This window comes from Drosophila persimilis, unplaced genomic scaffold (assembly GCF_003286085.1).
Source record: "Drosophila persimilis strain 14011-0111.01,24,50 unplaced genomic scaffold, DperRS2 tig00000431-arrow-pilon, whole genome shotgun sequence".
NCBI lineage: Eukaryota > Metazoa > Arthropoda > Insecta > Diptera > Drosophilidae > Drosophila > Drosophila persimilis.
In genome coordinates, this window is record NW_020825312.1 from 892227 (window position 1) to 915743 (window position 23517).

At 45.7% G+C, this 23517-nt stretch overlaps 1 protein-coding gene and 2 pseudogenes across 2 annotated transcripts; 1 reads left to right on the forward strand and 2 right to left on the reverse strand.

Moving 5' to 3' along the window:
- Positions 1 to 9562: 9562 nt before the first annotated feature.
- Positions 9563 to 16054, reverse strand: LOC6595745 (mediator of RNA polymerase II transcription subunit 1). 2 transcript variants are annotated; one of them, XM_026989525.1, is made up of 4 exons: positions 15923 to 16051; positions 14571 to 15857; positions 12393 to 14485; positions 9563 to 11295 (listed from the first exon to the last, which is right to left on the reverse strand). In XM_026989525.1, exons 1-4 carry the CDS (start codon positions 15960 to 15962, stop codon positions 10042 to 10044), a joined length of 4674 nt encoding a protein of 1557 aa, XP_026845326.1. In that variant the 5' UTR covers positions 15963 to 16051; the 3' UTR covers positions 9563 to 10041. The 2 variants fall into 2 exon arrangements, with proteins under 2 accessions (XP_026845326.1, XP_026845327.1); XM_026989526.1 differs by having other exon boundaries at positions 10971 to 11290; positions 15923 to 16054.
- A 531-nt stretch (positions 16055 to 16585) lies between these two features.
- On the reverse strand, positions 16586 to 18379 carry LOC6595744 (annotated as a pseudogene).
- Positions 18380 to 21562: 3183 nt separating this feature from the next.
- LOC6595743 lies at positions 21563 to 23356 on the forward strand (annotated as a pseudogene).
- The last annotated feature ends 161 nt before the right edge of the window (positions 23357 to 23517 follow it).

The following is a 23517-nucleotide window of genomic DNA, read 5'->3' on the forward strand; positions in this document are numbered from 1 at the left end:
TTAAACAAGATGAAGAGCAGGACCAAAAGTAAATAGGCCAAATACGAAATATCCTCTAAGAAAGCGAGAGAGAGAGCCCTTATAATGGCCACGAGAGTGGAAATATTGAGACGGAAGTGTTTTCACTTTCACTTTGATGAATATGAAAATATTTAACATAAATATATATATTTATTTATTTATATTAAATATATTTCCTACAAATGTAATATGACATATTTATTTTTAAGGATTAAGGAATATGGGCCGTATTAAATACATAGACTTTTCAATACATTTCAATACATAAGCAATTTTTCCTTCAGTGATATTTTAGAAATTTCTATCTATTTTTAGAAGTGAAACAAAATGAATATAAGCCATAAGATTCATCGGGAAATGGAAAGGAAATCCCATTTAATTATTCTAAGGGCTTACATATATGGAGTTCATGTAGAAGTTATAGAAGTCATATAGAACGACGAACTCCAAAAAAAACTTTTTGTGGAGCCTGTTAAAGCTTTATCATTAATAGACGACCACTTAACCCATCACTTTCTTCGGTCACACCTCATTGTCTTTCTTGCTGTTGGATGATAATTACCAGCATAATTTGTTTGCATTGCGGCTTTGTCATTGCAACGGCTGGGGCTACTACTCGTACACAGAGCCAGTGACAGTGTTTGCGTGTCCGCATTGCGATAATGTGAGTATTTGCCTTGTCGCTGGCTGCCATTTCAGCAAGCAATTAGAAAGTGCGCACAGTTATTATTAGAAATGTCGACGCAATTCGCTCAAACAGGACATAGAGACAGACAGCTCTGGACGGCACGGGCACGGGCAGGGGCACGGGCCCAGCCCCAGCCCAACCCAACCCACACACATATTCTAGAGTTGATGGCTATCAGCTTACGGCGACTTATTAATTTGATGAATTGTGATAAAAGTGGGCAACACCTGCTGGGTAAACAGTGGGGATGTGCATGTGGATGTGACTGGGAAAAAGACCCCAGAAAACGCTTGCAGAATACATGAAATATTCATCCTTAAAGATTGACTTAATTACAGCCAGAAACAGTCTTTTTTCACATGATCTCTCTGCAAATATCTAATTAATTTTAGTTCCAGCCGTGTTTGGCATGGTCTGAAATCAAGGTCTCTTCAGATGCCATTAATCAAAGTATAAAAAAATAAAGTGGCAACAGGCAAATGGACCGAATACTCGTACAAGTGCCCTACCTACAAACCCACCCACCCCCCTCCTTTCAACGGGTAGATGTCAAAGGTGCCCACAGCAAGAGGATTGGAGTGAAGGTTCGCTTCAAGTCACGTCACTTCCAAGATGAGACCATGTAAGAACGCACAGCAGTGCGTATGATTGATGTTGTTCAATGCGGTTTTGACAGCACCATTATCTGAGGTGTGTGTGTGTGTTTGAGTTCACGTGGCTGTGTTTATGTGTGTGTATGTTTGTGAGTGTGTGTGTGTGAGTGTCTGCAGCACGTATGTGACAAACAACATCAGCAACAACAAATGGCAGCAAATACCGAGTCGTTGAGTGCCGTCAATGGAAACAAAGACGAATGCTGGGGGAAGGACAGAAGAATGGAGTTCTGGTGGCCATCTGGGCCCTTGTTTCAATTCCCAATGACTTTGACAGGCGTCCGACAAAAGTTCAGCAACGAAAACGAACAGGAAAATACCAGGCACACCAAGAACGCCAGGAGTGCAAGTGGTCGTTGTCCTGAAGCATGGCTTCTTAATTAAACTTGTACAAATTTCAACAAAGTTCTGAGTTTTCTAATTATATGCGATTTTTCTTTAGGTACATTTTATTTTGGTGAACAATTTTGTTATATTGTACTTTTCACCTGAATATATATGCAAAATATCCTATGCTGTATATATGTAGCTGCAAATGGCTTCTTGAATCCATATAGTTCCATCCCATTCCTGTATATAATTATAGATTATAGGGTATAGTAAACAAATAACAAAAAGTTAACAGCACTTTTTGCTGCATGAAATAATCAAGAATTAATCATGATTGGAACTGTGGGAAAATAATTATCATTGTCTGGCGTTGTTATGTGCATAATTGTTACACTGACATAAGATGCAACTCAGATTCCGGTAGCGGCCGGATCCGGTCAGGGCCGGCCAGCACGTTGCAGCGTACTTATCCCCAGCAATCCTACTTTAATCAGCCAATCCCATGGTAATGGCCGGCAGCGTGCACGTGCTGGCAGTCAGTAAATATAATTGAACCTATAGATGGCCGGAACCACTTCGCGGATGACATTGAGAGGGCTCTGCATGTTAATGCAACACAAATGAAACGTTTCCATTCGATTCGCTTTGCTGTGCACGGCCTGACAGCCTGTTTTCCACTTCATTATAAAAGCAACTACAGAGTATGGTGTAAGGGCAGTTAAGAGTTGTGTTGTGTTTGCCGTTGGCCATTTTTAAGCTGACGTGAGTGCAGATCCATTACCGCAATTTGGGCAACAGTTTTGAATAAAATTGTTCCTGAGGAAATGCCCAGAAAAAAGACATATAATTCAATATTGGTATTCTTTAAATGAACTTATCTTTAAACCAATGAAAGATGGATGGACAGACGAGTACTAATATAGCCATATAGCAACTCTTATCTCCATCTTGCATATTTCATTAAAAATTCGTTCAAAATTGTTCTTAAATGTCAATTTCTTGGCTTCCCCACTAAACAGTGAATCAGGGTCCGAGATCGTTATGGAAACTTTCCGTTTGGTTGAAATGAAAAATTACGTGGTTGCAACAGCTTCAAATAGAGAGAAAAGGAAAGACACCGGCTCTATTTGGAAGCACCGGAACCACTAGTAGTCTGTGGACTTTAGTAGCATTTAGTTGTCGCTGATGATATTATTCGGCTTGTCATTCCGCTGCTTTAATGAATTATTGAATTAATATAATAATAAGCTGGGGCGCAGAAACTGTCCCTGGGACACTGTAGTCACTAAGAAGTGAGAAAGGGAAATGCGAAATGCGAAATGCGCAATGCGAAAATCTCCTCTTTACGAGTAACCTGCTAGCTGATCAAAGCAACAAGTTTCAAAGCCCCCGAAGCGGTTTGCCACTTGTGCAAAAAGATTTCCAGGGAAAAGAATCGAAGGAAAGTTGCAAAGAATAAAATTTCCATCCACTTGGTTCAGTGGATAGCCCTTGGCAAGACGGAGCTGATCAAATAAAATCTTTTGTAGCTGTCCAAGAATGAAGGCCAAAGGGAACAATTAGGAGCAAATTATTTGAAGAGACTCACAAACTAGGGAGACAATTGGATGTTTTCTGCAGTAAAATTAAGCGCTTTAAATTTGAGATAACTCTTAGTTTTGGTAAAAACAGCGTGCAACAGGTTTTCCTCATTGACGATGAAGTGAGACCCCAAAAATGTTTTGTGTGTGGGCGATGCGGAGTCAAAGTCAACGCATGCGCTCGTGCGATTCACTCGAAATGCAGAGCAGATTCCACCCACGAATGAGTAAAATTCGCGGTTGCACTGCTATCTTGGAGTCAAAAAATCGAAGGACGTCTTTCCAAAGGGAGAAAGCCCCCAGTATTAACGAACCAAAATGTAGCCAGAAAGTTGACCAAACGATGAGGTTCCCTCAGCAGACCATGATGGTCACACTGGCATATATGTATACTGTTGCTTTTTATTTCTTTTATATTTCCGCAAGAAATTAAATTAAATGTGGCTTGTAATGTGATTGCAATTGGACCGAACAAGCGGATGTGAATGGCAAACTGCAGGAAGCCGACAATAAGGGGACACTAGCAGGCTAGATGGCTTCATCTTCTGATGCTGCCCTTTGCACACCGGAAACGGAAGCATTAGCCGTAGTCCGCCATTCGGCATTGTCGGGATAGCCCTCAAGGGCTGTCGGGGATGGGTATGGTACGAGAAATACGTGATGAGGGTAAGGGAGTGGGATGACATGACCATGTGACAATGCCGACGACTCGTATGACTTTTCTTGTACTTTTTATTGTGCATAAGTGCTGTGCCTTAGCATTCCATTAAATGTAAGTCTCTGTGTGTCTTTTACATAGCGTTTACTTCTCCCCAGCTGCCCTGCTGGTCCTGTTCGTCCTGTTGGTCCTGCCGCTGTTGTGGGCTTTGGTCTGTTTTCTTCTATTTGCTTTGAACTTGTCCTTCCCCTGTTCTTTCTCGTCCTTATCGCCGTTCAAGTGTCAAGCGATGTCGCGACGACATTTCAAGCGCAAGCAATGGGAACAACAAAAGGTGTTCATTGTACATGATTATACATGTGTGCGAGAATGCGTTAGGGATGAGCGGATGACTCATTAAGGACAGCTTAAACGCATACATTCGTAGGTGCAAGTCTGATTTTATTGAAGGACAACCTCCGATAGCTCTGCGTGCGGGAGTCGCCAACCTGCTCCTCTCCATGGGAGCAGCATTCTTCCGACCTCCCTCGAAATTTGAGTTGTGAAGTGGATGCCACCCCCAGATGGTAGCTTCCTTCCCTTAAGTTAATTGCAAGACAAATTGCTCCTGTTCAAGGGGCTTGGGCTTTTCATATTTTTATAATTGCTTGCTCTCCACCATTTGGGGGCATCTAAAGAATAACCCACGAAGGCTTTTTGTGTGGAGTAAATTGAAAACTCACATAAGGAAAAGGTGTGTCTGCAGGCTTGGGCTCGGATTAAAGCACACCCTAAAGTATGCCTTTTAAGGAATGCAACAATGGCACAGGACATTTTTGGCTAGCCAGACAGCAAATTTGATACTCAAAGCAAAGGACATGAGGTCAAAGATGAGTAAGAGAAATGCGCTTTGTGGTGGTGTTGTCTCATATGCGGGCTCACCTTTCGTTTGCTTGTATGCAAATATTGAAAACTCAGGAGAATTTACTCAATTTGGGGATAAGCCCCTGTGCTCCTTAAATTATGGACAGTGCTATAAATTAAATCAATTGGACTATTACGAGTAGGGACCTCTTCGGATTCAATTCAAAGAAAAACGCCACTTCCTGTTAGAATAAATGATATGATGCCATATCATACCATAAGTGCACATCAAATTATTATAAAAGATACCCAGTAGAACAGAACAACAGCCACAAGGAGAATCAGAAGTCAACGGTCCATAAAAATATATTCCAATAAAATGAGCTCGCAAGGACCGGCAGCAGCCATATGAAGCATCAATATACCGAAAGCAATAAAGCGAAATGGCCATCGAATGGGTGCGGATGGCGATGGGAATGGGGGGCATGGGGGGGTTGGGGCACCGGGCAGAGCGCTGCAATAACGCTGCACTTGACAAGGACAGGGCCAAGGGGTGTCATTCACGATTTCAATATTGCAGCGAGGGTACATCAGATATCACAGAAATCACTCACAAATTTTATTGAGCTCATTCTTATGAAAATCATACAAAAGATTTGAAACAGTTTATTTAATATGATAATAAGTAAACTATATTGTATTTTTAAGTTGTTTCTGTCATTAGCCAATTAACTTATTAAAGGGAATTTCGATTTAAGGCACGCTGGAGCCATCGAAAACATCACTTGCAATGGCAGCCCCCCCTATGGCTTTCTGGTCTGCCAGTCAGTCCATCAGTCCATCAGTCCACCTGTCAGGTAGTCAACCAGCCAGTCGGTCGTTCCGATCCCACATGGCCTGCACGAAATTCCGGTTGCACCAAACGGAAATTGCATTTACACGCTTGCCTGCCAGGAACATGTTTGTGAACGGATGGGCCCACAACCAGCTCCAGGTCCACGTCCAGGTTCACGTTGGGTAGTCAGGGCAAGTTCTCGATTTGTGGGTGATTTCTGATTACAATAAGCAACCCCACAGCGCCGCTCCGTGCCCCTTAAAATTCCATATACGCAAACAAACACAACGATATGAAAGGTATCCAAATATAGAAGGGGAGGAAGCGAAATCCGTGCTGCGAACCTCTGGAACTTTTCCATCCTGGCCAGGGGCTATGATAGCCCTAATCACTTACTCCAGAGGACGTGATAAGCAAGCAAAGCCACAGAATGTGGGGCTTGTGAGGCATTTGAATCCTCTAAATTGCCAGATGTGGTGAATGTCATACATTTGCGGACTTTTGGGATGTTTGACGGCTGCATTTTAGCATTTCTTTGAACGTTTATTCAAATTTTCCATACCCCGGCTTGGACTTTCGGTCCAATCCGTCCAGTTCGTCCCAAGTTTGTTTAAGCCACGCCCACACGCACAAAACTTAGCCAGAGGCAAAAATCTAAATCGAAAAGCTGGCCAACAGCCATCGAGAAATAGTTTCCTGACACATTATCAAAGCAAACTATAAAAGCCTGTAAAGTGCACGTAGATATATGTATTTTCGAACTGCAAACAAACAGAACCAACACAAAGACAAATCCCAAATACACACACAAATACACAAGTTCAGATACCCCAAAGATTAATCGACGGGAATTCAAGTGGGGCGGGGAGCCGAATTCAAATAATTTGCGGCCAACTGAACAAACAGACCAAAACCAGACCGCCAGCTACTCGTAAGATAATGCAAGTGGGCCTGTCGAAGGGTGGGGGACGGGGACAGGGAGGGAACAAAAACCGAAAACTTGCTCCGAAAAAGTTTTCTCAAAAATGTTCCAAGCTAGACTGGTGGTCTGTGGTGACGGCCAGCAGAGAGGAAGGAAAGGAGGCTAGGAAGGACGAGGCAATAAAACAAATCATATCATACATCAAAGCGCAAACGGAGCGTATGACGACAGCCCCTGGCAGCTCCTGCAGCCAAGTCACCCAAGGTGGAAGGCAGATTATATCAGACAACAGCTGTCGGTCGGCCTGATGGACAAAGTTTGGCAACAAGTTCAATTACTTTTCACCTGTCCAAAAAAAGCCAAGCAAACAAACAATTTTCATTAAAGCCTCTGCTGTCACGTGGTTTGTCCTTTCTCCTCTGAAACTTTGTATATTCAGTTGTGGAAAGGAGTTGGTTCTCAGTTAAGGTAAATGTCTGACAAATAAAGTTGTTAATTGTTTGCATGCATCTACTATGCTCGTATATGGGTATGTTCCTGGAGGTGGTCTCAGCGGTCACACCTACATGTATGTTTCAGTTAGATTCGTATGCCTTTAATGCATTTCAAAGATTTTCCTCACCTTGGCATACCTCTTAATCGAACTTAATTTTCCCGTTCGCATTTCACATCCCGAGCCCAAAATACTCAAACAATGTAATCGTAATTGAACTCAAGCTCAGTGCAAACAGAGTTTAACATATTTGCTAATGGCCTGGCTGATGGTAAGAAAGAGGGTGAAGGTGAGGGGGATGGGTATAGGGATAGGGATGGAACTCTAGATCGCTCTCCGGGAATTGATTTGCGAACGGGGGCGAAACTAATCCACCGCCAATATCCCAGTGTCAATTGGAAATTAAGCCATGCCAAGTGAAATGTCGCAGCGACCTGCAGTAAATTGCTGGAAAAACGTTTTTGGTAAATTAAGGCCAACATTCCAACAATAGCAGCAGTGAAAGCCACCGCCAAGGACGCGGATCGGGCCAAAAAGGAAATTGAATTGCATTCCAAATGCATTTGTCGTATCTGCAAATAGCGATGTGGATGTAGATGGGCGATTGGGGATTGGGGATGGGGATGTCGCTTACCTGCAGCTTTGGTCTGATAGGGCAAGTGAGTTTATGGATTTCCCAAGAAGTTACGACGGCTTAAAGGCAAGCCCCATGGCGCTTTGGTGAAAGATATCTTTAAGCTGGTTAATATTGAGGTGCATAGATATTCATTTGAGGCACAACTAAGAGTATTTCACGGACTGTGAAATCGCAGAATCTCGGCATCTTCCTTCATCTCCACTTTGCCAGCCAAGCCCCCCATTTGCATTTGATAGTTTACCTAAAACATACTCGCATAATCAGCTTTAACTTTATCGCCTGACTCGACGTTTATGGCCTGCTGTAAGCCGCCCCTAGGTCAAAGTTAACCGAGTCAACAACCGAGTTAACTTGAGAAGTTAGTGGAGGTGCAGGCTGGATGCCGGCTTGCAGGCAAAGGGCAAGAGTTTCGCATAAAAATGTTGGTTTTTCTTTTCTCTCTCTCCCGCCTAAAACTGTTTATCCTGAAAAACGAAGTTGGCAGTGCGAGTTCTCGGGAGTGGTGTTGCTTGGCTCTGGGTGAGGGGTGTGGGGTGTGGGCGATGTTGCATCCGGATGTTGCCCGCTTTGCATATTAAAAGCGCTGCAGGCGCACTTTTGCGGCTAGAGGAAGCAGCGGGATCCGATAACCTCAAGATATTCTATGTAAATTGGGTTTGCTTTTGTCGATGCAACAATGGCAAGAGTCTGTTCCTTGTACCTGTGGAGGGAGTGTCCTAATGTGAAATCGTTAAAGCTGCAGCTTGAAGGAACAGATAAAACATCAACTGAATCCAATCAGGGCAAGACATGAGGCAAGCCACAGGCACAATCAAGTGGCAAGCGGCTTCATGGGGGTTCATTAAATTGTTAATGTGGTTCTGGTTTTTCCCCAACCCCCACCAGGAAGCCCAAGAGACAGACTGTCGAACCAATTGAGCTAGAAAAATTGAACTGGTCCAATAAAAGAAAAGGAAAACCGGAATAAACACCAGATGAAGTCGAAGCCATCGATACCTCGGTAAAACCATAGTCAAATATATACTATACCAGCTGATCCGACTCATTAGGATCGGATCTGTAGAATCTATCCATTCATAAGTTCGGGTACCTCAAATAATGATTCTGCTCCTGATTCTCACATTTGATAGGGTACAAAGATATACAACGTGTATAAATCACAGATTTGTACGATATCTAAAGACAGATGCACATACACATGCTCGTACATACATGTGTATGCATGTACATACATGTATGGACACATGTACTGGTCTCTATCCCCTGCGGGGCCCTGTGCAAGCGAGGAATAATTGAATTTCAAGTGAAGCGGCTCCTGCTGGCGGTTATGAAATTTCTGACTTGTCTTCCGCTGCCGGGGAGCGGAAATAAAAGCAAAACGCTAACGGTACGGTTACCGTTACGTTGCCACTGAAATCAGGATACAAGTGTGCGTGCGTGTGGGGTCCTAGGGTGGATCAGGACACCACGAACACATGTTTCCATTGCTGGCAACCCCGGCAATGAATTTGTGTTTCCATCTCGCTGACTTCACCATGATGGTTAACCGCATCGTTGATTTGAGGGCGTGGAGTGTCATTATATATTTATTTTGTTTTTCGGATCTTCTGCGTTCTTTGACGCGCCGAGACAATTAAAAATGGGCAACTCAACTTATTTGCATGTCATGAAGGAAGGAAGGAAGGAAGAAATTGATTTCTTCATGAACAACACACATATGTACATAATCGTATGTCTTTGAATTGCTAAATAAGATGCTTAATATGCTTATATGCGATTTCTAATCGCTCAACATTAAGAAACGGTCTTTGGCTTCCCAGTAAATGTACATTTGAAGTCTCCAACTGAATAAAAATATATATATTTCTATACGAATTATATTTTACATAATATTTAGAGCGATCGGTCCACACACACAATATCTTATCGCTGTCAATAAATGTTTTCCTAATACATTCTGTAAATCATAGTTTAACATAAGTTTTTTTTCCTAGACTTTGCATAATTTTACAAGCAGCACGTGATAATCTCTGAGATTTTGTACCAAATTTCTTGTGTCGCCCTATTTTGAGATTAAGAAATCCGTAATAAACTTATTGGAGGAAACTGAATATTACAAAATTATGTTGCAACTGTTTAATTATTTTCAGAAATGCAGATGCAGGTCGTGAAATAGGAGTACAATGCTATATAATATACGGTTTACGGATTAATTTGGGAATCTATTTAAAATGTAAGTGTAATGAGAACATATGCTATAATCATAAATACGAGAAAGAGTATTGTTGCAGCTTAATTGCTGAGCCCAGCAACCAAACGTTTCCACATAAGATATCTTTTAGTTTAGCTTTAAATAAGAACAACAGGAACGTCGAAAGGTGTCACTCGCCAGCCAGGCTGGCCAGAAGCTCCTCATCGATGCCATCTCCAGAGGGCATTGGCGCCGTGGTGCTAAGGTTCAGCAGCAGATCGTTGCCTGGTGGAGGCGGTGCTGCCGACGGCTTCGTGTCCGGATCTGGCAGTGCACTGGAAGTGGTGGCCGAGACAACTGTCGAAGTCGCTGTTGTCGAAGTCTGCTCAGTGCTGCTGGGTGTGCTCCGTCCACTGCCACCGCTTCCGCGCTGCGATAGTTTGGGTATTTGAAACTTGTTGTGCAGTCCCTTAATGAAGCCCTCCATGCTGGCGGCCATCGTGGGTGATGCATATTGTAGAATGGTCATCATGTCGGTGTGATGATCAAATCGAGGCGGCGGCTGGGACATGGAGCCAGTGAGAGCTGCTGGAGACACGGCTCCCGATGAGCTCCCTCCACCCGCTGATGAACCTCCTTTGCGTGGAGCACCTCCTGCTCCACCGCCGCTGCTGGCTAAGCCTCCCATACTGGGACGACGCCTGGGGGCATTGTGCTCTTGGAAGGAATTGGTACTATTGCTTTTAGTCAGCAGTACACCACCGCCGCTGGCAGATCCGCTGAGCTTGCTGCTTAAGTTGCCCGACGAGTTGGCCTTCTGAAATAGATGCTTGCTGGAGGAGGAGGCGCCGCCGCTTGTTGTCGCTCCTCCTGTGGACGCGGTGGCTTTCTTGGACGCAGGTCCACTGTTCACTCCGGGCTTGAGGCCCGTGTGCTGCTTTTTGGCGTAGCTCGAGGAGCTAGCCGAGGCTGATGCACCGCCACTCGAGCCACTACTGGGGCCCTTTGTCTTCCCCATGCCAATGCTTGATGAGCTTGCGCCGGAACTGGAGCTCTTGCTGCTCCCCGTCTTGTTGATGGTCAGCTTGAGGCCTTCCTGGCTGCTGGGTTTCACCATATACTCCGAGGATGTTCCGCTTGTGATGTTGCTTGCACCTCCGTCGCTACTGCTGGCCCCGCTAGTGGCCAAGCAGCTACTAGGTGGCGCTGCTCCCGGCTGCTGCTGTTGGAACGTTGCTGGTGCTGCTGCTTGTACTGGTGCTGCTCCCGCTGATGCCGCTGGTCCCACTCCCACTCCCACTGCCGCTGACGTTGACGGTGCTGTTCCCACTCCCTGTCCCAGTCCCTGTCCCTGTCCCAGTCCCAGTCCCGTTCCCGCTGCTGCTGCTGTTGCTGTTGCTGGGATTGCTGTTGCTAAAGCTGCCGTCGACGTCATCAAACTAACCTGACAAAGTAAGCATGGGGTGTGGTGGTGTGTGGCCGTGTGCGTGCGTGTCATGGCGGAGGAGCAAACACAAACCAAAAACGAACCGGAAGAAACACAAAAATTATAACAATCAAAAACGAGGAACCAAATTATGAAAATTGTGCAAAAAGAGTTTGTATGTTTTTGGGCAGAGAGTGGAGAAAAAAGAGAAGAGAGAAGAGAAGCAGACCCCGTTAGTAATTCGCTTAAAAATGTAATAAGCTTTTAAGTACCACTGCAAAGGCATTGAAGAATACAATACTTATTTACAAATCGAAAAGAAAGTCTTTTTAAGCCAAATGCTCTACTGAGGTCTGGTTATAATTGTACGAGTATGGAATGGAATAGCTAGGAATCATAATTTAAAATACAAACAGAATACGTACTGAGAAACAATACAGAAGCAAACAATATCACGTGCACAAACAAAAGTTTTAAATGCAGCTGCAAATACACCATTACCACCAGATCGGAAACCAATCTAAACGTGCACAAAAACTAGTCATTGCTACAACGATAACCTCGCGCGGATAATATGTTTTAGTGGAAGAAACATGCAGTTGCTGGTGCGGAACAAAGCAAACAATGAGCTCAAAACATTCGTATAAATACTCGTATCTACGTACATACGTTCTTAGTGCAGGATAAAGAAGGTTAGAGGGTTGCTTGGAGGATCTGGATTCTGGAGAGAGCCCCATAACCATAACTACATTAAGGGATTAAATAGAAAATAAAAACTGATGCAGGATATGACAAAAAAAAAGGATAATTTGTATATATATATATATTTACAAAGATTAAGCAAAGAAAAACTAACACACAAACAACTAAATAATAATTATAATTATTTCAACTACAGCAGAACTAAAGCGAATACAAATCTTTTCACAATTATATCATATATAGATACACGCTTGCATTAGTTTAAGGATACGTTTAAGGATTTAGTCTGCATTTTTTTAGGACAAGTGCTAGAGAGCCAACTACGGGTTAGGATTGGAGGCGGAGCCGGAGCCGGTGTAGATGGTGGGAGAGGGTGTGGTGTGGAGGAGCACTTATAATGAATACGGACTTACCGCGCCTCCCGCCAGGCCCTTCCGCAGAGCACTCAGTTCCAAGGCCGAAGCACCTGTCACTGCTCCCGCTCCTGCTCCCACCGTTGCCGCCGCTGCAGCCACCGCTGCTGCTCCTCCAGCTGCCGCATAGCTGCCCAAGCTGCCGCCAGCTGCCAGATGCGACAAGCTGGCCACAGATGATTTGAGCTGCTGCTGTTGTTGCTGCTGTTGGGAGGTTTTCAGAGCCGCCACAGCAGCAGCTACACTGGCGACAGACACCACACTGGCTGGAGAAACACCACCGACGCCGCCGCTACCACCGGAGGGGCCAGAAGAAGCACCCGACGACGACGAGGGTCCCGCGGCTGAAGATTTCTCCTTTTTAATGCCCGAGCTGCCGCTTTGCTGACTGCTGCTTCCGCCGGCGCTGCCGCTGCTGCTGCAGCTGCTGCTGCTGCTGCTGCTGCTACTGATGGCACTGCTCAAGGGAGGAACAGGCGGTGGTGGTGGCGGTGCTCCAACGCTTGCAAAGGAACGCACCAGACTGGGATTGGCGCTAGCTCCTGTCGATGATCCTACAGACGCTGAAGGAGGAGGGCCTACGGATGACGTTGATTTGTCACCCTTGGGACTGAGGCTAGTTCCCGCTGTGGCCGCACTCTTCAGAGTGGACATGCTCGGCTTCCCCGAGGAGCCGTGCTTGGGTGAGTGCGTCCCAAACGGCGATTTGGGACTGTTCGAGGCGGTGTTGTGCTTGGGGCTGCTGTAGACGGGCGAATGCTTGGGACTGGGACGTGCTGGGGGCACGCCAGACAGTATGCCCTGCCCGGATCCACCAGCCTTGGGTGAGGACGAGGGAGAGGAAAACTTTCTTACCACGCCCCCGGTAGCCGAGGCATCTCCCCCCGCAGCTGGAGAGTTCTGTCGGGAGTATATCTTCTCCGGGGGTCCCATGGGAGAATCATCGCGTTTCTTCTTGCGCTTCTTCTCCTTCTGTGTATCTGTGGAGGATGAACTGCTGCTGCCGGTGGAAGATGTGGAGGAGCTGCTGCCTCCGCTGCCGGCTGACGAAGACGAAGCGCTGGTGCTGCTTTCATGAGGGCGCTTCGTGGCTATACTTACCCCGGCAGGAGCTGAAGAGCTGCTCTTCTTGGACGATTCCTTGGCGGGGTCCTTGCCAGTTATCGGAGTTATGGTAATGGTAGTGGGTGCCGTTGTGGTGGTCGCACTTCCCCCGTCCCGAGTTCCACTGGTCTGGCTCTGTGCGTTTAATGGTATTATCTCTATGCCACCTGTACGCTGAACATCCACTGTTGGAACTACTCCGCCAACACTGCTTCCCACGGGACCCCCTCCTGCGCCTCCTCCTCCTGTCTTACCGTCACCTGGTATGGGAGTTATGCTGACGCAGTGCTTCAGATTCGGTGTTTTATCCTTCCAAATGTTCTTATACTTGTCGGCAATCTCATGATCAGTCGCCTTGGCCGCCGCCAGCACGGTGGATGAGCTGCCGGAGCTGCTGGAGTTGCCCGAGGACACAGGGCCAAGGGCTGATTGAGGATCCGTTTCACGCTTGAGATTTATTAGGCTGGCAATGGCTGCCGCTGCCGAGGTGGACGCCACAAAAGCATCTGCCAGGGAGCGCGACTTGGCTTCCATTTTGAGGCTGTTGATGCTGGTGAAGCCTCCGCTGGGCAGGCTGCCATCCAGCGAAGGTCCCGCTTCCATGGCAAATTGATTAAAATTATGGGCATGAGCAAGTCCAGTCCCGACTCCGCCTCCGTTGCCTGTTCCAGCTCCTGCTCCGGATCCCGCACCAGCGCCTGCTCCAGAACCAATCACACCATGCAGCTTGAACTGATGCTCCTCATCCCAACACTTGAGCAGCTTGTAGATGACCATCGGGATGGAGAGGACCTTCCGCACAGTCCGAGTCAGCTTTTGGGAGAGCACCTCGTACTCGTTGTTCAAACAATAGATGCTGCATGTGGCCTGGCCATCCTCCAGAAGAAAATCCACTGTGGCCAGCGACTCCTCATAGGGGTGCTGCAGCTCCACAGTGATCTGGTTGAAGGAAACGGCCGTCACCTCCAATATCACAGTGCTATCCATGTCTTCACCGAGAGAGAGATAGAAAAAAGAGAAAGAGAGAGCTACGCATGAAACAGAGCGTGACAGAATATATAGAAAAGAACTCACCATTGTACTGCTTCTGTTGTTCTCGCACACAGCTAGCGAGCAGCGTGTAGAAGAGGGCCTGCTTCTTCAGAAACGTCATTATCTTGGGTACCTGGGCGGGCTCTGTGAAGGGAAGGGAGGATATCAGTGTACCTTGCAGCTTGCGATTGTCCGTAAAGAAATAGCAGTGCGTCTCCTTGGGCAGATTGACATAGAGGCCTCGCTGGGTGTTCTTTATCGCCTGCTTAGAGGCGGTTTGCACAATCAAATTGAGCACGGTGGCGACTGGCGGCGAGGGTGCTGCAGCCATGCCTTCCACGCCTGGCAGACCTAGACCCTTGAGGGTTTCGTAACACACGGGCATCGGCTTGTTTAGACGCAACACATATGTGGCCGGCATCAGCATAGAGTTGTTTTGATTGAGCTGCGCATACGTGGGCAGCTCCAGTCCTGTTTGAGGATCGCGACTGAAGCTTAAAATGGGCATAATCTGAAGTTTGTTGGCCGAGGAACCCTCCAGGTTAACGGTGGCACTTAGGCCGTGGCTGCTGTGCATCACCTGATCAATGCTAAACTCGCTGCTTGCCAACTTCGATTCGCCCTCCGCGAGGTGTATGGGCGGGCAGAAGTAGGTCAGCTTCATGGGATGACCGCCGCGCCGCTGCAGCACCAGACCAACGGCAGAGCTGTTCATGATATCGTAGCTGTCACCGGTGCGGTTTTGCATCTGATGACTATAGAGACTGTAGATGTCCGTTTCCATGGCCTGCAAGGCCACAAACGCCTTCTTCTTCACTTTTGGCTCGGCATTGAGTTGGTAAATTGAGGACAGACCCTCCAGCTGGACGGTGAAGTCGGCAAAGTCTCCGGACTTTAGGCATTTCACCAATTCACTCGATTGCTGCTCTATTTTGCATTCGTGATGCACCTTGACGTCCGACAGATTACCACTGGCGTCGAGAAGAATTTCCACATAGAACATATCAGTGGAAATGAACAGAAGCTGCTGATCCTCCATGAACTTGAGACCCAATTGCCGGGACAGGCTTTCCAATCGCTCCACGAGACCATGCCTCGAGGTAACCTTGATGTAATGCTGAAGCTTGTCCAATGCCGACTGCAGTGTTGCCTTGCACAGCGGATCCAGTGCATAGTGCTTCTCAATGAAATACATTCTCACCGACTTCTTGATCTCTTCATAGGTTTTCGGCTTGTTCCGGTACTTTGCTCTCAGTTTCTCCATCATGGTCTCCTGTTGGATTTGCCTATTCTTCTCCTCAATGCTGGGTATATGACTACCAAAGCCACCTATGGAATAGTTTCCATCACATTCAGTATTTTTTTAATTTCCACATCGGCGTTATGCCACTTACCTCCCGCCCCCGCCGAGCATTTTGCATTTGTTCCACTCATCTTTTTTATGTCTGTTTTCTGCTTTTTTATAACAACTCACTCAATCATTTGTAAACTATCATTGAATCACCTTATTCTTACTATCATAGCTCTGCATATATGTACATATACACTATTCTCCGTTTTGCAAAATTTAAGCCATGACGAAAATTTTTTCAACGCAAAACAACAAAATGGCCATTAGTGTGACCGCGGGCTCATTGTCTGACCCTCAGAAAAATACCAAAATATACCGCCTCGTTTTGAAAATATACCGTAAATATACCGATGAAAAAACAAAACACTCCTCTATCAATAACCAGTTGAACAGCTCGAGCTAATCCGAGGAAAATATACTGTTCGTATACCCCATTTCTTTTTATTGATGTTAGCATCCTGCTATCCAAGCTGACTTGAAACCCAGTTAATAATGCATTTTTTCGCAAATTGGCATGTTTTTGAACTATCATGCAATTATCTGTGAAAACAGATATAGATATATGTACATACATATGTATGTACATATGTACTTATATACAAAATTTCTTTTCCTTAAAACATATTCTGCATTCATTGGAGCCTGACATGACAAAAATGTCATTCTATAATATTCTCTTTGACCCAAGGGTATTTCAAATAATGCGTTGAGAAATATTAACACTCAGAATATTTATTTTTCATTGTATAAATATGTATGTATGTTCACTGAATTGCGATGATGCATATGTGCATTTTCGGAACTAGGGCCTGCATCTGTCGAGGAAGCGTGGATAAAGACACACCTCCCGAATGTGATAGCGGTTAAGCAGCCAGCAGAGGAAACGCTCCAGGCCAAGACCATAGCCGCCATGAGGTATTGTTCCGTAGATCCTTTGATCGGTGTACCAATAGTAGGGAGTCGGATCGATGCCTTCACGCTTATAGCCGTTCAACAATTCCTCGCTGTCCCAAATCCTCATCGAGCCGCCGACAATCTCACCCACGTTTGGCAGCAAGACATCCACACTCTCGGTCAGCCGCTTGTCCTCCGGGCAGCGGGACATGTAGAATGATTTGATGGCCACGGGGAAGCGACAGAGTAGAATGGGTTCGTTGATAGTGTCGGTCATCTTGCGCTCGGGGGCCTCGGGTATGTCCTCGCCAAACTCGTAGAAGGTGCCATCATCTTTGGTCACGTTGTTTTTCTTCAGCCATTCGATAGCGGCCGCGTAGTCCATGCGACGGAATGGCTTCTTCGGTGGTTTGAAATCCGGGTTGAGCTCCATGACCAGGTGGCCATATGGCGACTTCAGCACCCGATCCACAACATCGCAGACCAAGTCCTCGAGGCGATCTAACAGATCGTCGTAGCTAATGAATGGACACTCTGCCTCAACGTGGGTGTACTCCGCCAAGTGTCGGCGCGTGCGACTCTGCTCGGCCCGATAGCTCTGGGCAATAGTAAAGACATCGCCCAGGGCGGGCAGACAGGTTTCCAAGTACAGCTGCGAGCTCTGGGTGAGGAAGGCCTCCTCGCCAAAGAACTGCATCTTGAAAAGAGTGGAGCCGCCCTCTACTTGTGTCTGTACCAGTGTGGGAGGCGTCACCTCGTTGTATCCGCGATCAAAGTAGTGGTCACGGAAGGCTTGCATCACGACGGATCGCATCTTGAGCACCTTGGAGGTGTTCTCGCCCCGAATCATAATGTGCCTGTTGTCCAGCTGCACGTCGGGAAGAGCCTCCTCGTTGAGAATTGCATCGGCTCCACCTGGAGGAGCCAGACCAATCAGCTCCCAGTAGTCCACATGCAGCTCATGGCCACCGGGTGCGATCTTCCCCGAAGGCACCGCTTTCAGTATGCCATAGAGTACCACGGAACTCTCGGTACTCAGAACCAGGGCTTGGTACGTTTGGCACAGCAAATCAGTGAGCACACATTGCAGGAAGCCGGTGCCATCCCTTAGGGTCAGGAACATCAGCGCCTTGCCCTGCCGCCGCAGTCGGTGCACCCAGCCAAAGATCTTGACGCGAACTCCCCGGAATTCCGGTCCTTTTGCGATTTTGATTTTGCGGGCCTTTGGCAAGCTTGCATCTTCTAAAATCCTAATTTTTTTCGCCTCCTCCAAGTTCAGTTGGCGCTTCTCCGCGTCCTCGGCTTCGCGGAGCTCCTTGTCAACATTCTTTTGGCCATCGCGTTGCAGCACCTTCTGGATCTTCTTTAGCTGAGACTTGGAAGCTGGCTCAAAAACCTTAGACGGCTCCGAGCTATCCACATAGATGGTTTCGTAGGGCTCCTCACTGCCCGCTAGCTGCATTGCATGGAGAACCGTCTTGAAAGGCTTGCTCTGGGTACCGTTTCCGGAACCGTCGCTTCCCCGTTTCTCAGATGTATAGATTCCACTTGCACTCATAGTCGTCGAAGTTTCCCAAAAACCACCTTCTACTTCAGAAAAATGTTTCACTCTGCACGAGTAGCTGTGCTTGAACTGCTTTTATATCTGCCTGGCGTTCTTGATAACGACTCAATATTCACGCAATAGGCATTGCAAAATTTCATCAGCCAATTGAAACACTTTTTTATATATCAGTACTTTCCCCGAAAATGTTATATGACGTCATCATGAGAGAGAGAGCACAGAGAGAACATCTGTGCATGTGTTAGTACACACGCAATATATATTTTGCCTTTTGCTATATCATTTATGAGCCTTTTGCGATATCATTTGTGAGCCTTTTGCGATATCATTTATGAGTCGTTTTTGATATAAAATAATATCAAAAGAAATATTTTTTTCGAGCCCAGAGCAGTATCACTAACCATACAGTATATAGATGTGCCAGTTCATACAACGAAAGTGTCACACACCGGCTTGCGCTATCCGTACCCCAGAGTGACGTCATCATGAGAGAGAGAGCGCAGAGAGAACATCTTTGCATGTGTTAGTACACACGCAATATGTTTCGACAAAAATATGTGATTGTATGTTTTTTCAGATTTTTTGAACTCTCTCAGGTCTGATCTGTTTTCCCAGTGGACCAAAACTTCGTAAAAGATATCGCAAACGAGAGCTAAGCGGAACTCAGCCGTGTAAAACTACCGAATTGAGGTCCGAAAACGATAAGAAAATGAATCACTAGTCGCTCAGTTTGTGGCAGTGAAAGTTTCATTTTCGGTAGCTCAAAAACGGATCTTTTGCGAGCCTTTTATGATATCTCTTGCGAGCCTTTTGCGAGCCGTTTATGATATCTCTTGCGGGCCTTTTGCGAGCCGTTTATGATATCTCTTGCGGGCCTTTTGCGAGCCGTTTATGATATCTCTTGCGGTCCTTTTGCGAGCCGTTTATGATATCTCTTGCGGGCCTTTTGCGAGCCGTTTATGATATCTTTTGCGAGCCGAAAGTAATATGAAAAGGGACGCACAATTTTTTTCATATTTTCATATTTTGTTTTTGTATTCTTTCTCTCGAGACACCGACTCGACGCTGACCGGGCAGCAGTAATTTTGAAAACCCTCATGCAATATACGAATGTAATAAACTTTAATATTTATGTGCATATGTATGTACATAAGATATTTTATAATTGAATTAGAAAATGTATGGGTATTGTCCATGAGAGTATTCAAGGTGCGACCCGCATCTAAATTTGTACTTTGCAGATTCCCGTCGAAAAGCGCGCGATTGACAATTGATTTGAAATATATGTAAAACCAATTCCATTTATATTTATGCATATTTATTTAAGTATATATATATTTTTTCTTATATTGTATATTTAGATATGTACATCATTGTTTTAGTTATAATAAACAAAAATATAAATATAATATAATATAAATATAAATATAAACAAAACGTCGAGAACCGACGGCGTTTGCATAATTTGTATAATTTATAATCAACCTGCTTAAGATAAGGAAATAAATGTGCAATTATATTATTGTAATATTTTATATTTTGTGGTATAAATCAAACAAATAACAGCTTTTATTTTGTTTCCCGCGCCCTAGTGTACCATACCCCCACCCCCTGCCCATTCTTCAATTATTTTGTGGCGGTAGGTCAGTCCATCAAAAGACCCGAAACAAGAACCAAACTCAAATTTCAGTTCTAGTGGCCAGCAATAGTAAACACACACACGCAAAGTACGTGAGAATGCATGTGCACCCATACACTAAAACATGCTGGTGGCAAAACAGATCAGACCTGAGAGAGTTCAAAAAATCTGAAAAAACATTCAATCACATATTTTTGTCGAAACATATTGCGTGTGTACTAACACATGCAAAGATGTTCTCTCTGCGCTCTCTCTCTCATGATGACGTCACTCTGGGGTACGGATAGCGCAAGCCGGTGTGTGACACTTTCGTTGTATGAACTGGCACATCTATATACTGTATGGTTAGTGGCAGTATCAAAAAAGACTCATAAATGATATCGCAAAAGGCTCGCAAACGATGTAGCAAAAGGCTCGCAAGAAATAGTTTTTGCGAGAGTTTTTTGGTTCCCATTCCCATTTTGTTCCGTAATAAAAAATTTTTTTAATTTGTAATATGAAATGAATTTAATGTATATATGTAATATGTATGAACTATGTACCAAAATTTAAGTTTTTTTGCATCACTTTTTTCTAATCTAGCCTTCCGTTGCTGAGCATACTGGAAATATTTTTGAGTCGTATGGTCAAAATCCTGATCGTCGAGCGCAAACTTCTGTTTAAATGCATCTGTAGAAAATATAAAACATATTAAAAATTGGGGAATTACACAAGCTAAAATAGTAAAACTTACTTCGTAGTGCTAAAGTGGTTCGAAGTCCTCTTACACACTTTTTGGAGTCTGGTCCCAGCCAGGAGAAAAACTTCCGATATATTTTGCCTATGATTCAATTTAACCTCAAAATCTCACGTGTCGAGCCTCTCCGATATATGTTCGGCTTTTTCTTTTGTAAGACATTTTATTTCTTTTATTAATAATGTACTTACCGATTGGCAGAAATTTCTTTTAAATGCGTAAGAGATGGTAGAGATTTTTAACTTAGCACTGCACAGTTCGACGAAAATAATTGAAATGACGGCGCAAGGAACGCACGCTTTTGCGACACAAGAAGTAGAGCTCATTTTTGGCTCGCTTGCGAGCTCGTTTGCGAGCGTTTTGCGACACAAAACCATGTCGCTCGTACACAAGCTCGCTTGCGAGCGTTTTGCGACACAAGAAGTAGAGCTCATTTTTGGCTCGTTTGCGAGCGTTTTGCGACACAAAACCATATCGCTCGTACACAAGCTCGCTAGCGAGCTCGCTTGCGAGCATTTTGCGGAACTCTCGCAAAAGGCACTTTAGTTGGTTTGCTGGGATGTTTCGACAAAAATATGTTATTGTATGTTTTTTCAGATTAATATATAATGGCACGTTAGTTGGTTTGCTGGGATATTGCGTGTGTACTAACACATGCAAAGATGTTCTCTCTGTGCTCTCTCTCTCATGATGACGTCATATAACATTTTCGGGGAAAGTACCGATATATAAAAAAGTGTTTCAATTGGCTGATGAAATTTTGCAATGCCTATTGCGTGAATATTGAGTCGTTATCAAGAACGCCAGGCAGATATAAAAGCAGTTCAAGCACAGCTACTCGTGCAGAGTGAAACATTTTTCTGAAGTAGAAGGTGGTTTTTGGGAAACTTCGACGACTATGAGTGCAAGTGGAATCTATACATCTGAGAAACGGGGAAGCGACGGTTCCGGAAACGGTACCCAGAGCAAGCCTTTCAAGACGGTTCTCCATGCAATGCAGCTAGCGGGCAGTGAGGAGCCCTACGAAACCATCTATGTGGATAGCTCGGAGCCGTCTAAGGTTTTTGAGCCAGCTTCCAAGTCTCAGCTAAAGAAGATCCAGAAGGTGCTGCAACGCGATGGCCAAAAGAATGTTGACAAGGAGCTCCGCGAAGCCGAGGACGCGGAGAAGCGCCAACTGAACTTGGAGGAGGCGAAAAAAATTAGGATTTTAGAAGATGCAAGCTTGCCAAAGGCCCGCAAAATCAAAATCGCAAAAGGACCGGAATTCCGGGGAGTTCGCGTCAAGATCTTTGGCTGGGTGCACCGACTGCGGCGGCAGGGCAAGGCGCTGATGTTCCTGACCCTAAGGGATGGCACCGGCTTCCTGCAATGTGTGCTCACTGATTTGCTGTGCCAAACGTACCAAGCCCTGGTTCTGAGTACCGAGAGTTCCGTGGTACTCTATGGCATACTGAAAGCGGTGCCTTCGGGGAAGATCGCACCCGGTGGCCATGAGCTGCATGTGGACTACTGGGAGCTGATTGGTCTGGCTCCTCCAGGTGGAGCCGATGCAATTCTCAACGAGGAGGCTCTTCCCGACGTGCAGCTGGACAACAGGCACATTATGATTCGGGGCGAGAACACCTCCAAGGTGCTCAAGATGCGATCCGTCGTGATGCAAGCCTTCCGTGACCACTACTTTGATCGCGGATACAACGAGGTGACGCCTCCCACACTGGTACAGACACAAGTAGAGGGCGGCTCCACTCTTTTCAAGATGCAGTTCTTTGGCGAGGAGGCCTTCCTCACCCAGAGCTCGCAGCTGTACTTGGAAACCTGTCTGCCCGCCCTGGGCGATGTCTTTACTATTGCCCAGAGCTATCGGGCCGAGCAGAGTCGCACGCGCCGACACTTGGCGGAGTACACCCACGTTGAGGCAGAGTGTCCATTCATTAGCTACGACGATCTGTTAGATCGCCTCGAGGACTTGGTCTGCGATGTTGTGGATCGGGTGCTGAAGTCGCCATATGGCCACCTGGTCATGGAGCTCAACCCGGATTTCAAACCACCGAAGAAGCCATTCCGTCGCATGGACTACGCGGCCGCTATCGAATGGCTGAAGAAAAACAACGTGACCAAAGATGATGGCACCTTCTACGAGTTTGGCGAGGACATACCCGAGGCCCCCGAGCGCAAGATGACCGACACTATCAACGAACCCATTCTACTCTGTCGCTTCCCCGTGGCCATCAAATCATTCTACATGTCCCGCTGCCCGGAGGACAAGCGGCTGACCGAGAGTGTGGATGTCTTGCTGCCAAACGTGGGTGAGATTGTCGGCGGCTCGATGAGGATTTGGGACAGCGAGGAATTGTTGAACGGCTATAAGCGTGAAGGCATCGATCCGACTCCCTACTATTGGTACACCGATCAAAGGATCTACGGAACAATACCTCATGGCGGCTATGGTCTTGGCCTGGAGCGTTTCCTCTGCTGGCTGCTTAACCGCTATCACATTCGGGAGGTGTGTCTTTATCCACGCTTCCTCGACAGATGCAGGCCCTAGTTCCGAAAATGCACATATGCATCATCGCAATTCAGTGAACATACATACATATTTATACAATGAAAAATAAATATTCTGAGTGTTAATATTTCTCAACGCATTATTTGAAATACCCTTGGGTCAAAGAGAATATTATAGAATGACATTTTTGTCATGTCAGGCTCCAATGAATGCAGAATATGTTTTAAGGAAAAGAAATTTTGTATATAAGTACATATGTACATACATATGTATGTACATATATCTATATCTGTTTT

Bases quoted from the DNA above. Each gene is read 5' to 3' on its own strand.
- LOC6595745 (XM_026989525.1), bottom strand. From the start codon at position 15,962: ATGAGTGGAACAAATGCAAAATGCTCGGCGGGGGCGGGAG. The intron at 14,486-14,570 runs GTGAGTTCTTTT...CTCTCGGTGAAG, and splicing joins ACAACAGAAGCAGTACAATG to ACATGGATAGCACTGTGATA. The intron at 11,296-12,392 runs GTAAGTCCGTAT...TTACTTTGTCAG, and splicing joins AGGGCCTGGCGGGAGGCGCG to GTTAGTTTGATGACGTCGAC.